Below are 12,614 nucleotides of genomic sequence, written 5' to 3'. Positions count from 1 at the left end.
GTACTGGCACCTAGCCACTACTTCCCCATTTTGTATTTGTGTATTTAATTTTTTTCCTTGTTAAGTGTAGTACTTTGCACTTGTCTTTATTGACTTCAATCTTGTCTTCAGAGGCAATTCTCTTATTTATCAAAAGTCTTGGCATTCTAATCCTGTCCTCCAAAATGCTTGCAATCCTGCCCAGCCTGGTGTCATCTGCAGATTTTATAAGCACACTTCTCCTCCATTATCCAAGTCATTAATGAAAATATTGAATGCTGTATCAGGAGTGAGCCCTGCAGAAGCCTACTAGATATGCCCTCTGTGTATGGTCTTTTCACCAGTTGTGCACCTAGCTTATAGTAATTTAATTATTTGCTTAAGAGAAGGTCATGTGGGACTGTGTCAAAAGCCTCAAGACCTGTGCAAGGCACCAACTATTTTAGTAGGTTTTTTCTACACATCACAATTCAGGCATGTCTCCCTGTATACACACTCTTGTTCCAGAATAGGAGTATCCACATGTAGTGCTATTAAGAACAACTATTTGTAAACTACTCTACATGTCCCTCCCACATAGCAAGTCAAAGGCAGCCCTGGAAATACAGTGGCAAGACTCCTGTTTAGTGGTTAAGATTTGCATTTGCCTATTGATTGTATATAAGATGAGGTAGGGACAGTGTCTAGGTGGAGCGTGAAACTCCATAAGTGATACCAAGCACCATAGCCTGACAAAGTGCTATGCCCTGTAACCCAGGCAAGGATGCTGTGCTAGATAGAATCTCATTGCCTTTGAACATCCTATGTGAACAGCTGGGGGGAGGCATGCCCAATTAAAGAGACTATCAAGCTTTGATTCCACATGAATTATTTACTTGCATTAGATACTGATCCAAATGAACAGTGGCAGAGAGCATTCAGCTTGGTCAGTAAAGTCACCATGGCACCAACAGAGGTGACATCTGTTGTACTTGCTAGCCCTTGTGCTCATCCTCAATAGATCAAGATAATGTGAGTAACTCAACATTGTGCAATTATTCTAGACTAGAAAAGTGTGCAGTCATGTGTTATCAGCTAATACTAGTTTCTCTTAAAACAGAAGCCCCAGTGTTGATTACATTCTTCCATTCCCCCAATAAAGCTTTCTTGGTGCCTGCTGATATTACTGCCATTGTGAGTTTCCTTTGAGGCCTGAAAGATTCAGATGGTCTACTCAAACAAATCTATCAGCAATGTGTAAAACTCTTATTTTACCCGCCAGGAATCCCTCTTCCACACCTGTGTTTAAGGCTTGGCATGAACAAGTACAACCATGACACCATAGGTCACTGCTATGTTCACTCAGTATCAAGTTTTGTTGCCCTGATAATCGTTACATTTCACCAGGATTCTCTATGAACCGAAGCTAAACTTTTTTCCTGGACATTTTTATTAAGAGCCTGTCCAGCTATTACATTGACATTTGCACATTACATAATGCACATTTGAATATCTACATCAGTAAGTAATTTTTTTAAATACATAAGTACTGCCCGGTCTTCCTGTTCACAACCAGAAGATATCCATAAAGTGCTTGGGGGGGGGGAAATATAGTTCTGTGAACAGAATGAAAACAAGTCCACTTGCAGTTTCTTGGGAGGAGAGGTCTTGGTCCTGGAAGAGACAGTCAACCCACAGATCGCCAGTCCATGACATTTCCATCATGCTCCATAGTGACTCCTGGCTCCTGCAGGACTGCAGACCAAGAAATCCAAGAAGCTTAACATGTAACCACACTGGCAAGTCAAGTACCTATACACCTTACTGGGAAATACACGATTATAGCCACTAAACATTGTCATTGGTTGTAGAGCATATTGGCTCTTGGATTCCAATAAAGCAGCAGACAGCACTTTGGTACCAAGAACATATTCCCAGAAGCAGGACTACTAGAGGAATACCCAGAGTCCAAGCTTCTGAAGTGCCACCCAAAAGCCACAACCCACCTCTTTGCTGCATTTCTTTGGGCAGAATTCAGCATGGACTCTGGAGGCAGCACAATCCATGCTTAATTGTCCATTTTTGTTTTATCAGCTGTATATGGGTGGCCTTGAAAAGGCTAGGATCTAAAGTGCTCCCAACAGCAGGTAAGTCTGAGGAGTAAGACTGACTTTTCTTTGTCATGAGAGAGGGATTTCAGTTTCCGGAAAGATGATTACACAGAGCCTAGAAGGCTAGCTCTTCACATGAGGTTTAAATAAACTCATGTACTTGGAATTGTGTCAACAAGTTTAACCCACTTAACTCTAGAACAGAAAGTGATTCCCATCTATTCTTCTCACCACCCGTATAAATATGGAAACCGAGCAATCACGAACCCTATTCCTGTAAAAAAGCAGTTTGCATTCTTTCCAAATCAGATAAAAGAGCTCCACCCTGGAGAGAGGGACTGGTCCGTACTTACTCTGCAGGCTATATGTTGCTACTGGATCCAGCATTACTTTCTGAGGGAGGATAATTAAGTCCTGGGACCATTTGTTAGTGAACTGTAATAGGTCACCATCTGAAGTAATACTGGCAGTTGGAGCTCCTTCTGGGCTGCTTTCATCTTCAGTCAGCTCACAAGTGCAGAGGGGGCAGCTTGGGGGTGTAACACCAGGTCCTCGGGGAAGTGAGTCCTTTTCATTCTTCAGGTAACTTCTCAGTGCTCCACTGTGATGAAGGGGTCGCTCACGTGACCAAGCCCAATGGGATGGTTCCCTTGACATGATCTAGATCAGAAGAGTATGAACAAACCAACCAATTTTTCCCTGACACTGAACCTTTCTGGATTTACTTAAAATTGCATCTGTAAGATTTAAAACTAAGCGTGATCTTGTCATATCTAGTCCTTAACATATAAGGCTTCAAAGATAGTAAGAACTACCATGTAGCATCTGCACATTCTCCCACAGCACTGAGATAAGAATGCTCTGATCATAATTAAAGCTAGACTAGCAGCTGGTAATTAATGTTGATGGGGAAGACATTTGCAGAGTGTAAAGGCTGTGACTGTCCAGCAGAATCCTAACCAAAGGTGAGCCAAGAACCTTTAAACTTTAGGTATGGATTTCGTACTAAAAGTGGTGATGGCTTGAAAATCCTAGAGACTGAAGTTTTATTTTTGGAGGAATAGCCAGACAGATGCACCCTCTACAATATTCCTGACCTTCCCAGTGTGCTAGCAGGGACACTTGCCCTTCCATGGTCAGTTCGGGCCTTAACTCTTTATAGGAACTGGATTTGCATAGACTATTGATTCTAGTGACTATTAACATGTTATCCATAGTCCCAATATTAGAAGCATGCAAAAATAAGTCAGCCATGGCTAACCTCATCACAACAGCGCCGGCTGACCACCGCTCGGTAGTTCATTTTAGCCCAAAAGCTATCCCTCAGTTTCAAGAACTGTGGGAACAACTGCCTCCAGTTGTCACCAAGGGCCCAGGGAAAGATCTCATACTTGTAATCCTCTTCATCTTCCTCCATGTCATTAGCCAGGTACCTGTTTCAGGAGAATTGCACAAAACAGACTGAAAGCACAGTTAATGCTCAGAAACATTTAGCCTAGGAAGTTGTATGATACAGCCCGGAATTGTTATAGTAGCTTTCAGAGTAGCAAGTGTTAAACCTTAACACTTCAGCATTACACTGTATAAAGAGAGGGAGAGTTCTAATCCCACAGAACTATAACGTAAGAGGCTTTTGCAAATCACTCATTTGCAAGTAAGGCCAATTGTGTTTAGGTGCATATAATAGCTTGTGGGTTTTTCCTAGAGGTCCACAGAATACAAGTGGATTATGTTGTAAACAAATTCTCATACAACATGACAGTAAATAGTGATTCTATAACAATATTGTGTTCGCTAAGTATAGTTTGCATGATGATGTGATTATATTGGCATTGGACTGATGCTGTGTTTGCACTTACAGGCATAATTTTCATGCATAAAAAGATAGCTCTACACTGCTCTGGTAGTAAAGTATCCTTAGAAGTGGGTCCATTGCCAGAACAGCTTTAGAGAAAAGAATAAAAATAAAAAAAAAGTCAGGCCTCAAGTGTCCATGCAGTACATTCAGCTGCAGGTGTCAGACCTAAAACCTTAGGTACTCAAAGAAGGGATTGAAGAGCAATGCATAGAGGCCTCTCTTGCTACTACAGAACGGTGGCAATGGAGATAATCTGCAAGCATTTGTTGGAGATTTCTGCAACTCCTGACTTCTCAAATGGTAATTGTGCTAGTGCATAGGAGCCCACCCATAGATCCCTGCATCCAGCCCAAGTAATTACAATTCATCAGGATGCCACTGATTTGTGTTTTACCATCATTAGCCTCTTGAAACATAAGGTTTAAAAAATATCTACTAGCCTTTATCCATTAGTAAAGTCAGACTAATGTTAGATGAAAACCCTTTGAAACCATCTAATGAGGCTAACTGAAAACACTGCAATTAAACTGTGCTTTTCCCAGCTGCAGGACAATTGGGGCTGATCAGCATGGCATGGGGAATATTTTTGGGGTAGCGTGGGAGGTTTAAGCTGAATGTAACTTCTTCAGATATCTACATATGTACTGTGGGCCCAGATGCTATTCAATTATCCTCTTAATAGCCATTCCTCCTGCCAAACCATTTGGTGGTAGGACTCAGTGTCCCAGTTGGTCTTCTCCATTCCACAGTATGGAAAATTATTTATATGGTGGGATCTCAATAGGCTGGGGTGAAAAGGTTAAGGGCCACAAGGTACTTACAGAGCTGTGAAAAGGTTCATCCGTGTATATTCACTAGCATGCAGGCCAGCACGTTTGAAGTAAGTCAGAGTCATGGCTAAAAGATACTAAACAAGAGTTAACTTTAATAGACACAGTTCTGGATCTGAAGAAAAAAAGATATATCTAGTATTTAAGTTTTAAAAAAAGAAGTTAAGCTATAAGGGGAGGGAGAAGAGGGGAAGTACTTTTGTGGAGGCTTGCTAAGTATTATTTGTATTATCATAGCCACTAGGAGCCCCAGTCATGGACCTAGACCCCATTATACTAGACCCTGTGCAAACTGAACAAAGACAAGAGACAACAGATGGTTACAGACTGACAGGAGCCTACAAGGAAACAATGAGACAGTGTTGGTCAGCATGATAAGTAGTGGTCTGTGCACACCAATGACCTAACTGTTGGCAATTTTATTTATTTATTTTTTTTGTAAACTTCATGTCAGAGTTTTAAGAAGAGATCTGAAGGTGGACATTGTTAGTTCTGCAGATGTTTATAACGAGCGTCTCCTATGCACGATGGGCAGCATAAGAAACAGTATGACAGCTTAGTGCTATAGTTCATTTTAATGTAACATTCTGTAGAATCCCTAGGTCCTTTACCAGAGTGACTGACATAAATTAGACTGTCTATTCTAAGCTCACTACCACCCCCTGCAGTTTTATCAAGGGCTAAAGCCTCATGCTTTGTCTCAACCTAGAAAGGGATTTGTAGCAAGATTGAACCAAAGTGAAGTCATTTGAATTATGAGTGCAAAAATATCAGTCTTCAATGGGGAGAGGACTGTAGCTCTTGAGTTGAAGTTTGGTTTATAAATGAGAGTTACTGCATAAGAGGTTCAAAAAGTTAGTCATTAAATTACTAGGTACTGCTATTTATAGAAAGATTGCTATAGGGAAGTTGAAGGTAAGTTGAAACATGAGGAACATACCTTATCTGAAATCTTGTAGCATATGTCCATGGACAAGAACTCTTGTACCAAGTCATCCTCTGGTAAAGGGAAGAAAAAGGCATTATATTTAGTTTCATATTGTTCAGTGATTGTTGCTTTCAGACTGCCAATACTATTTCTTACTGTAGTGATGGTGAAATCTTTACAAGAATCTTTCTAGAGTAACCTGCCTAGGTATTTTATAACATGAATTTAGAACATGGTTCCAACATTGTTCTCAGACAAGAGACTTCCACTGTGATCAAGGAAATGTGCTGGAACCCTATTAAATATAGCAGCTTCAACATAGCTGTAGCTAGCAGTGCCATACTCCCAGAGTGGACACAGTCTAAACTTTCGTCAAACTATTCCATTTTTAAAATGGAATTTTAAATACTTTACACTTGACACTTTATTGTAAAGTGCTTTGAGAACTTTGATTGTACTTTTACAGATGGAGAAAAGGGAATTAAGTCAAATTAATTTTTTTCCTTAAGAAACCCACATTTCCTTAGTCCCTATCCTGTGCGCTAAACACAGACAACATTCCCCTTTTGAAGCAGTTAACCTGAATCTTCCAGATCATTTAAAATTAATCTTGGATACAAAGCCTACCTTGCTACAAACAGTTTAAAATAACCCCTTCCCTGCAATTCCCCACTTGGGTTTACCGTCAGTTGGTCACTGCAGTCTTATCCAGCCTTGAAAGCCCATTCCCAAGACAAAGTACAGTTCTGTATACCGTCTTTTGTCCAAACTGTATCCCAAAATGCTGGATAGTTGGAATGACTGCTCTAGCCTCATACCCAGAAGGTTGAAGAAGGCCTCTTGTTCTTCACGATGTAGATGGAATGGAGGTCGCTGCACGCTTTTCAGCACTGCTATGGAATGCTCTCTCTCAGGGATTCGCATCCTGCTACGCGCTCCAATGCCCTTTGTGCTGTTGTGATGCGGTCTCATGTTCCCTGGCTTCACCCCAGTGGTGACCACAGGAGGGACATGGGAAATACTCTGAGTATGCCTCATTTTTGTAAGTTAGTGGAGGCTCAGGGGCTTTTCTGCAGTGGAAAGGAATTAGGAAGTAGAATTAACAGAATTGGTAATGCGATAGGAAGCTCTTTCAGTATGGGTTATCAGTTCCAAGTCAATCCTGGAGCAGTAGCAATCAAGAGCGGTTACCATATGATGGCTGTTTGATGGCCTGTGAGAAATTAGTTATCGGTTTTGCAAAACAGATACCTAACCCGCGGGAAGCAGACTAAAACCGATTACCACAACTGAAACTGGACAGCCACCTTCATTATAACTTAAAAGGTCAAAGGCTGACTGAGCCAGATGGAACATGCCTATTCTCTAGGGGTAGGTTTAAGACACCCAGTTAAAGCATTGAGAGACAGCTCACACTGCTGCTGCCCATGTGCCACCTGTTCTAGAAATACAGCAATAGGGTTTCCATAACTGTCAAGCTATTACGCCCACCAGCACTCGAAAAAAAATTAACTGACCAATCCAGTTTCTCTGTCCAAGCTGAGTAAACATTTTGAAAAAGGAAACAAATTACGTTTAAAAGTAGTAAGGTCCGTTTTCCACAAAAAACTAATGACTGTGGTTATTCAAGACACCTTAAAGAGGCCTGATTTTCAGAAATCACAGAACACCTATCCTCTGAAAATCAGGTTCCTTTAAAGCATCTCAAGCTCAGCACCTGCAATCATTAGACTAGGCTCTTGTAAAATTGAGATCCTAGCTTTTAAATTCCTTTATCTTGATAAAGTTGTATGAGAAATGGGGTGAAAAATCCCTCCATGATGAAAATAAGTCAGTAGTTGAATATATACAGACAAACCAAGAAAATGGACTCTCTGCTAGCCTTTCAAAATTACTGCTCATTACACATCCAATGCTGCAGCACAAGACTGTATCAATTTGCATTTTCTTTATTGTTTGTTAATTCAGAATATCCTGCTTTGGGCCATACTACACCAGTGTAGAACTCCCTGATCCATGAGATATATGGTGCTGACTCCTATCAATCTAAAGAAAAAAAGCTTATATTTTTTAGCTCCCATTACTGTGTTTTATCTTTTTAAAATTGCTCCTACAATACTTTGGGACTTGCCAAGAGCCTTTTGGACTTTGGTAAATCTGTGCTCAAGTTTTGGCAACCTAAACATGTAACTATTTTTTAAAATAAGAGCTTTGACCATTCAAATGTGCATGTGGGATGGGAAGGAGGGAGCATACAACACTATCTGCTAAAGTTAAAAGGGTCAAGTCAGCAGAGCCAGGTTAAAATGGAAGCTGGGTAACTAATCATGCTAGAGGGACATCAATCATTGTTGTCTTAAAGCCTTCCAATATACTAGTTAGACCTCTGAATCCCTATTTAAAATTCCTGCAGAACACATTCTGCTTTCAGACAGTTACTTGTTTTAGGGAGAAGAATAGGTGTTAAGACAGGGTCAAATCTGTTAATTGTAGACTAGGATCTGAACTGCTCCCCTCCTTTTTATCCATTTGCAGAACTATGATCCACTAATTAAAAAATATTTCCAATATCCTTTTCTAACCCAATAACTAATTTACACACTGAACAGAGAGAAAAACAGCTAGGATACAGGTGTCAGGATTACTGTAGACAGTGAGAGAAAAATACTATATAATACACTTTCACAAAGGAGAGTTCTCCAGTTTCCTTTTAAGGTGCTTAACCTTGTCCTACACTGTGGGACACAATACTTTCTAAAGTACTTAAATGTGGGTAATACAAGACTACATTTTGGGAGAGGAATATTACTAGGCCAGACTTACTATGAGGAAACAGAACCTCAAATCACCTCATGTTTAATTTCCACTTGCTTCCCTTCTCTATAACCTTGTCAAGGCCCACATCTTCGTTCAGCTTGTTTTTACAAAGTTTTACCCCCCCCCTCTAAAGTTAACCAATTGTTTCCTCACTTCAACCCCCATCCTTCGCCAAAGAGCCTTTTATCAAGAAAAGCGAAGTTTAAGTTTAGCGGTCTCTTCCCAGCAAGTGGTAAATAAAATTAAAACTGATAACAGGATTCAAAATTTGTTCTACTGTCTAAACAGTTTGTTCTTGCATGTACACAAACCTGAGGGATTTTGTTGCCTCCATTTGACCATTCAGAGAACATTAACAGAATCACATCAAAAATTAATATGTAGGTATTCTATCACCTCTTGAAGTCCATTCCTCATAGGGGGCAATGGGAAAGAAGAACATTCATAGAGAGAAAATACTTACTCAAAAGCAAGACTATGTCAGCTCTCTACAGGACAGACCTTCCATGGCTTCTGATCACATATTGTATGTGATATTCAGGGATCCTAGTTTTCCGTGCTAAAAAACCAAAAATACTCCAATAAAAAAATTCCCAAAATCCATGTTTTTCAGTGATTAAAACGAAACAGTGAACTTTAGCCGTCAGCCCCAGATGGCAGGGTTCACAGCGTAAGCTCCGCCAACCAGTTCGGTTAATAGGGAAACCAGATAATGGAGGCTCAGTCGATAAACAGGATTCTACTGTATGTGTTTTTATTTTTTCACAAAACTAAAGATTCTCTGTAAAAATGCAAATTCTGCATTTTTTCATAGCAAACGGATTTCTAGGATCCCTAGTAATATTCTTTAAGAATGACCTTTAATTATCTAGACTGGTAGTAATTCAGTAATACAGCATTGGATAAGAGGGATCATTTCTCTCTCTCTTTGGGGGCATGGGGTAGAAGACAGGCATTTTATCTCATAAATGGAAATTGAATTGCCCATTTAAAAAAAAAGTTTCTTTCCAAAAGTGGGTGTCAAATCCAACACAATAGTTTAGTGTAAGAATAATGCCAATATCACCAGTAATTAACCTTAAGGTTCCCAGAATAACTTTCATAATTTACAGGGCACACACTATTATAAACAGTTTGATAGCCTAATTCTCACATCCTTTTTTAGTCTTCATTATATAAGTCTCTGAAGATAGTTGGAATACCAAATCATTTCTAAGTGACCAAAATGCCTCCATGCACAAGATCACTTGGTAGTTCTACTATTATGAAGTCAGATCCTGCAACTTTGAAACAATCACCTAGTACATGTCACCATTATATATTGTAACCCTTTGCAAGTACATGCACTATTATTCCCACTTTACAAATGAGGAAAAACAGGCACAGAGATGATGGTGAAGCAACTTTGCTCCAGGTCTCAGAGTAAGGGATTGAATCCTGGTATTCCAAATCCTCATTCAGTGCTCTAGCCCCTAGTCAACACTCCATTCCAGAGCTAGGAATAAAAATCCAAGTCCTCTGCTTTAACTAATGGCCATCTATCCACAGCCCAGCTAGCCATTTTAAGTACCTACTTAGACATAACCCCCCCCCCCCCAAATTTAATTTTTCAAACACCTCAAATGAAGTGAAAGTGATCCATTTTCAGATTTTTGTTATGAATTGTAGACTCTAGAGTCACAATTGCCAATTTCAGCAAGCATGGTATCCAGGTTGGAGTGACCCTGAGCCAAAACCACATGATGCTTGGCAGTTTTGACCCAACATCTGGACTTCTTGGGATGAAAGCAAGTTTTAGGCTTTGCATAGACCTAAATCACCAGACTTTGGCCACATAACTCAGCCCAGTTGGCAGAGTTAGGACAAGAAAGATTTTCACCTCAGAGACCACATCTGGGGTTGTTTTGTGTTTCTTTTGAAGAGCTAGACCAAAGTCAGATGAAACCCAACCATCTGGGGGTCAGGGAGAGCTTACAAACTTCAAACAAAGGTTTAGGCTCATGGACCTTTGGGGAGAGCATAAGCCACCACATGAAATGGGGCAGACCAAACTCCCCAAAAAGACATTTCAGGCAAGTTTTGTGGGGTTCATAAGAACCTTGGTGTACTATTACCCTCTCACAGTAGAGGAATGAGTGGGGAATCTTCTGACCTCCCAACACACACACTCAGGCACATCATTACCCACTTAGAGTGTGTAGTGGAATAACGAAGGGCATTTGTTTTACAACCTCCTTCCCATTACAGCACTATTACCTCTTAGGCAGAGGCATGAGGGTGGTAGAAGGGGCATTTCTAGGATCACCATTAACACCCTCCACATCCAGTGCATTATGCCATATCAGTGCATGGGGCCATTACTGCCCCCTCAGTACATGAAGTGATTTGGGGGCGGGGGACATGACCCACACTGCCTCACTCATCACTTCTCTGGAGGAAGACCAGAGCCCCCCTTTTCCAGTCAGATAGCCTCCATTTTAACCCCTTCCCTGCCGTTTCAATGGGGGTGGTTAATACCTATTTCTCCCCCTCCCTCATTACCCATAGGGGGCCACAGAGTGAGTGTGAGGAGAAGGGACTAAGGGAGGAAGAGACTGCTCCTCCCGTTCTTCTGGCCCCTCCCTACCAACAGCTTTTCCCGCCACCCGTCCCCCACCCTCACCTGAGCAGAGAAACCAAGCAGCGCGCGCGCGCGCGGCAATCACGAAAGGGTGGTACCGAGCTTAGCCCGCCCCCTCCTCCACTGTCGGCTTCTATACGCTCAACCCTGCCTGCGCCTAGCCAATCGGCGATGGGCAGACCGGCCGCTCGCAAACACTTGTCAATCAAAGAGCAGAGTGGGAGGTTTGCTGAGTAGGCTGCTACTGTCACATAACTGTGGGCTGCTAGGAGTTTATTTGAGGCCCGCCCAATAACTGTCGTGATGGATTTATTTTAGGGTCGTCTGCAAACATAATCTCCTATAGGAGCATGTATATCAGATGAAGCCACTGTCCCACACTTAGCACAACTGGGAGTCAGGACTCCTAGGTTACATTCCCAACTCACCACGTGACCCTTGATTGTGGCAAGTCACTTACTAACCTGGACCTTCCATCCTTTGCGCAAAGATATCTTGTTATTTTGCAGTGGTGAGAGGTGACAGCTAAGACAAAGTTTCATCTGGGATCAGGAAGCACAACACACCAAGAACAGTGCTGTGTGTGCTACAAAGCTTCAAGCTCCCTGCAGGCATGCACAGCTACCTCTCATACACATACAACTTCCAGCTGGTCAAAGCCTGCCATACAGTTTAACAGAAAAACGTGCCATCTGCTTTAATACACACACATACTCACCTATCATCCATTTTAAAGCACATACACCTGCCTTCCAGATAGTTTTAAATACCCCCCCACACACACTTTCAGATTAACACACACACCGTCCAGCTTAGCACATACACAAAGACACCTGATGCCCAGTTTTACACACATACCTGCTATTCAATTTTACTATACTTAGCCCTTAAAATTCAGATTACATTGCCTGTCATACTGACCACTATTGTCTCATTGTTTCCTTGTACTAGACTGGAAGCTCTTTGGAGCAGGCAGTGTGTTTTTGTTTTGTGTTTGTACAGTGTCTAGCATAAAGAGGTCCTGGTCCTTGACTGAGGCTCCTAGGTGCTATAATAATAAATAAATAACCTGATGGAAGACATTTGCAAGGCCTGAAACACAGTAGGTTAATGTGGTGGGCTATTAGTTGTATGCACATGTGTTCAAATTTTAGCTTAGGTCACAAGTGAAAAGGTACTTGATGCCTTATTTGTGTGCATCACAAGCATATTTGGCAGTCACAGCTCAAGGGAGCTCTGGACTGGAAAATCAGCCAGTACTGTGGGACTGGATCAAGATGTATTGGCAAAGATGTGTGTAATGAGAACACAGGCCCAGCACTGTTTAGACATTTACACCAGTGGGAAATGGATGTAATTTGCTACTGATTTAGAATAGTGGTGTTTTACACATCCACTTTTGAATTCACTTTGCACTGGTGTAAATGAGTACACAAGGTGAAGGGCAGTGCAGGAACAGACCCACAAACTAGAACAGCAATACTGCAGAACC

General features: G+C 41.4%; 1 protein-coding gene across 2 annotated transcripts; it reads right to left on the bottom strand.

Moving 5' to 3' along the window:
• Positions 1-387: 387 nt before the first annotated feature.
• On the bottom strand, positions 388-11,232 carry SPDYC (speedy/RINGO cell cycle regulator family member C). Of its 2 annotated transcripts, XM_067544441.1 has the most exons (8): positions 11,165-11,182; positions 8,966-9,061; positions 6,504-6,755; positions 5,698-5,756; positions 4,749-4,834; positions 3,331-3,502; positions 2,423-2,729; positions 388-1,713 (listed from the first exon to the last, which is right to left on the bottom strand). In XM_067544441.1, the coding sequence occupies exons 3-8, from the start codon at positions 6,721-6,723 to the stop codon at positions 1,646-1,648; spliced, it is 912 nt and encodes a 303-aa protein (XP_067400542.1). In that variant the 5' UTR covers positions 6,724-6,755; positions 8,966-9,061; positions 11,165-11,182; the 3' UTR covers positions 388-1,645. The 2 variants fall into 2 exon arrangements, with proteins under 2 accessions (XP_067400542.1, XP_067400541.1); XM_067544440.1 differs by lacking the exon at positions 8,966-9,061 and having other exon boundaries at positions 11,165-11,232.
• Between the last annotated feature and the right edge of the window lie 1,382 nt (positions 11,233-12,614).

This window comes from Emydura macquarii, unplaced genomic scaffold (genome assembly GCF_026122565.2).
Source record: "Emydura macquarii macquarii isolate MOO-44397 ecotype Brisbane River unplaced genomic scaffold, CSIRO-AGI_Emac_v2 contig_968, whole genome shotgun sequence".
Taxonomy (NCBI): domain Eukaryota; kingdom Metazoa; phylum Chordata; order Testudines; family Chelidae; genus Emydura; species Emydura macquarii.
Note: the sequence above shows the minus strand (reverse complement) of the source record. Positions and strands in the feature narration are given on the sequence as shown.